The 3772-nt window shown below is 39.8% G+C and overlaps 2 protein-coding genes across 2 annotated transcripts in view; both read left to right on the top strand.

Moving 5' to 3' along the window:
* The first annotated feature begins 3049 nt into the window (after positions 1–3049).
* Positions 3050–3772, top strand: part of cmc1 (C-x(9)-C motif containing 1) — an 8939-nt gene continuing 8216 nt past the window's right edge. The window contains exon 1 of the mRNA XM_083529327.1: positions 3050–3204. Within this exon, the coding sequence (XP_083385453.1) occupies positions 3186–3204 (19 nt within the window). The 5' untranslated portion in view covers positions 3050–3185. The remainder of the gene's footprint in view (positions 3205–3772) is intronic.
* The window catches only part of LOC310719501 (beta-1,4-galactosyltransferase 3), a 389210-nt gene continuing 388766 nt past the window's right edge, over positions 3329–3772 (top strand). The window contains exon 1 of the mRNA XM_083529311.1: positions 3329–3360. The gene's annotated coding sequence lies outside the window, so the exon portion shown is untranslated. The remainder of the gene's footprint in view (positions 3361–3772) is intronic.

The raw sequence follows: 3772 nt of genomic DNA, 5'->3' as shown, positions 1-3772 counted from the left end.
AGTGATTGTAAAGGTGAAGGTGTGGTTGGTGGCTTTTAATGGCCTCCTGGTCTCCTGACCATCTGTGCTTCCTCTGTGTGTGGCTGGAGCAGGATGGGAAGTGACCCAAACCCAGCGCGCGGCATCTCTTTAGCATTTGGCGGCCTGCATCCTGGACATTTGGACATCTTTTGGACATTTGGAGCATCGGTGGTGGTCCTGAGCACCGAGCCGTGTCCTAAAAGGGTTTAACTTTGCTAACCTTCCCTCTGCCAGGCCTGCTGATGGGGGATATTGGGATATTGGATTTTGGAGCCACGGCCCGGGAGCTGGCAGCCCTCAGTGACACGACGATGTGATGTTATTAGATTTTCCTGTGAGCCACAACCTCCTTCTGGGACAAAATCAGCTCTGAGCAGTGTATGTATGTGTGTGTGTGTGTGTGTGTGTGTGTGTGTGTGTGTGTGTGTGTGTGTGTGTGTATATATGAGAGTGTGTCTGTAGGTGTGTGTGTATGAGGGTGTGTGTGTGTGTGTGTGTGTGTGTGTGTGTGTATGCATGTGTATGTGAGTGACACGCCTGCAGAGAGAGACTTGACTCTTGGTGGAGTCCGGAGAGGAGACTGACCTCTCTGTGATCAACCCGTCTGCTCTGCTGTGTGCTGGTGTGTATTGCTGTCTGTTGTTGTGTGTTGGTGTCTGTTGGTGTCTGTTGGTGTGTGTTGGTGTGTGTTGGTGTCTGTTGGTGTGTGAGCTCCTTACCCTCACTCTCTTCACACTTTCACCTTATTACTGAGATTGATTCAGGCTGAAGTGTGTTCAGTGATCAGAACCATGCTGTGGGTTGAGTGTGCAGCACCTTTGTGTGTGTGCGTGCGTGCGTGTGTGTCTGTGTGAGTGTGAGTCAGTTCTCTTCTGTAATACCTGTAATGTGTGATTATACTTCTGAACTATGAACTGAGACAAAAAGCCTTCAAATCAATTTCATATAAATATAAATTAAAACTCCAAAATTACACAGCTTTAATATCCTGAAGGTCTGAAATGGTATAAAACCTTTAGAGGAGATTGAGAGCTCAGGGGCTGGTATAAAACTATCATTGATAGACAGGGGTCTATTTATTTCTTGTTCAGGAAAAAAAGCCTCATTCAGCTCTCTCTCTCTCTCTCTCTCTCTCTCTCTCTCTCTCTCTCTCTCTCTCTCTCTCTCTCTCTCTCCTGCACTTTCTCTGCTGTGGTCTTGTGCGTGTGTGGAACACAGTTCAGCCTCCACTCTGTGGTCAGGTTCAGTTACAGATGTGCACAGATGTGGTCATGGATGTCTTACACTGTCTTGAATTTTGATACAGCAGGTGCAGAATGAAATGGGGGGGGGGGGGGGTCATATATCACATTTTTCAGAACTACTTGATGATTTTCAGTTTTAAATGACTTTATTGATAAAAATTATCACATCATCAACAGTAAATGGAGAAAAACCCTTAAGGCACAAAACAGAGTGTAAAAGTACAATAAAAGAGGAGAATTGAGCAGTAGGTTAAGTTTAGATTGAGTTTGGTGGAAGTTTCTCAGAGTTGGCTCTGTTTCATGTTCTTTCATTTCTTCATCATGTGTTGTTTTGTCCCAAATAATTTGGAATGTGAAATACCTGCTACTGGCTCAGTCTTGCAAAGTTCAGGAGGTAAACAGCTCTAATAACAATTTTACTGATTCTTTTGCACTTTATGATAATCTAGTGAATATCATATTTATTCAGTACCAGATTCTCGCTTTCTATTATAATAAACACTTACAGAATCTTTTGTAAAATATTTACTATTCATCTATTAACAGTTTTTCTCAGTTGTTTTGGATTCGTTTCTCGAATCATCTTTAATATTTGTAATTCAGTAAAGTGCATTTCTCAAAACAACGTGTACAAACAGCACAATACACTGGATTTCTTGCAAAAGCCTGAACTTTTCTCAAAATCCTCAGTTTATCTCTTAAAAGTAAATCTTTGTGTCGGTGAAAATCTCATTCCCATCAGAATGAAAAAGTCTCTTCGTCATTGTTCACAAACAAAATCATCAAAATGTTTATTCATGTTATCAGTATGATGCTGCACAGTTTCAGTGTTTCTTGATATAAACAGTGTTTTGGAGACCGAACTGAATTCACACTTTTACTGTACACGTGTTTGTTTATTTCTTTGTTGATCCGTTTTCAGAATGTAGAATTCTGTGTTCTGTCTGTATTCAGTCTCCAACTAAAGCTTCTCCAGATTCACCTTTGACCTGTTTTAGAGAACTGGTTGATTATTGGTTGATCGCCTTCATTAGTGACCTTCAACTTTCATCTGCACAATTCATCAGTTCAACACATTTACACAATAAAGTTTAATAGAAATGTTAAATAACAGATTCTGAAAACTGGATTAATATTTACATTCAATGACGTACACAATGAACTGATGCTGAGATGTTTTTGTGGTTAAAACTTTTCAGCTGAAAACAGTAAAATATAATCTGATAAACATGAACATAAACAACTGATACTGTAGGAAACAGCAGGCACTCGTACACAATCCATTACATTAATGCACAAAAACATTTACAATCTGATCTAATCAGCGAGAAAATCTTTTTATGATGAGCACAAGTGAGTAAATGATGTGGAGGATGAACGAGTGAGTTTTTCTCAGACGCTCCAAAGCAACTGAGTAAAACTGTAATAATTAAAAAGCACAGAAAATCACAAGACTATGAAATAAGGTGTAAAGTTCAGAATTCAGGAGTTTTATACGCTGAAGAACATCGACAGCATCCTGATAGATTACATTATTCATCTAAAGTTTTAGATTGAACACAGACACACTTACAGCTGTTTATAAAGACTTCATTTACTCTCTGTGGGAAACAACAATAATAATGAATAATAATATTAATGTTACTAAAGTTTATATTATTTCTTTCTTTGAAACTAAAAGTAATTAAAATGAAAAGCAAAAGAACCGAACCGTCTTTATACTTGTCACTTATGATGACGTAGGCGGAAGTGGAGAATTTCTGTCCAATCGGCAGATTGGTTGTGAGTAGCCTGCTGACCAATCGGAACGCAGAGGAGGCGGGTTTAGCGCTTGTTAGCAAGGTGACATTGAGCATGCAGCAGCCGTGTGTGTTATAGCGTATTATAGTGTGTTATAAATCTATAGTTAATAATCCACTCATGGGGACTCCAAACTCAGGTAACAGCTCTCACACCGCCACACAGCTGTAAATACCCGGATAATGCTTCAGAAACCAACGCTAACATGGCTAGCTTCATGTTACACACACACACACACTTACACTAACTACACTTCGACACACACACTTTCTCACACACCCACAAGTATAAAGAGGTGAGTACTGATTGAAAGAGCAGTAGAGTGCTGTGTGTGTGTGTGTGTGTGTGTGTGTGTGTGTGTGTGTGTGTGTGTGTGTGTGTATATATATATATATATAAAGCAAGTATTTGTTCAATCAATTGATAGTAAAGCAGTGATGTTGCTCTATTCAGGGGAAAGTCGCTGGATGTCTCCTGATGACGTCACAGTGATTAGAATGTCTATGGGCTCTTCAGGCTAATTTGCATATCAAACATTTCATCACCTGTTTTGATTACATCATCATCAAACTGTCCTGAAGAAACGCCTACTTTCTGATTGCTGACAAACCTGACACAAGTGAGCAGGAAGTGAGCAGGAAGATCTAATAAATGTAATAATAAAGTCTTTGTGCTCTGATGTCGAACTGCTGCAGGCTTCAGAGACA

This window comes from Silurus aristotelis, assembly GCF_946808225.1.
Source record: "Silurus aristotelis genome assembly, chromosome: 25".
NCBI classification, from domain to species: Eukaryota; Metazoa; Chordata; class Actinopteri; order Siluriformes; family Siluridae; genus Silurus; species Silurus aristotelis.
This window is presented reverse-complemented; position numbering and strand designations above follow the sequence as displayed.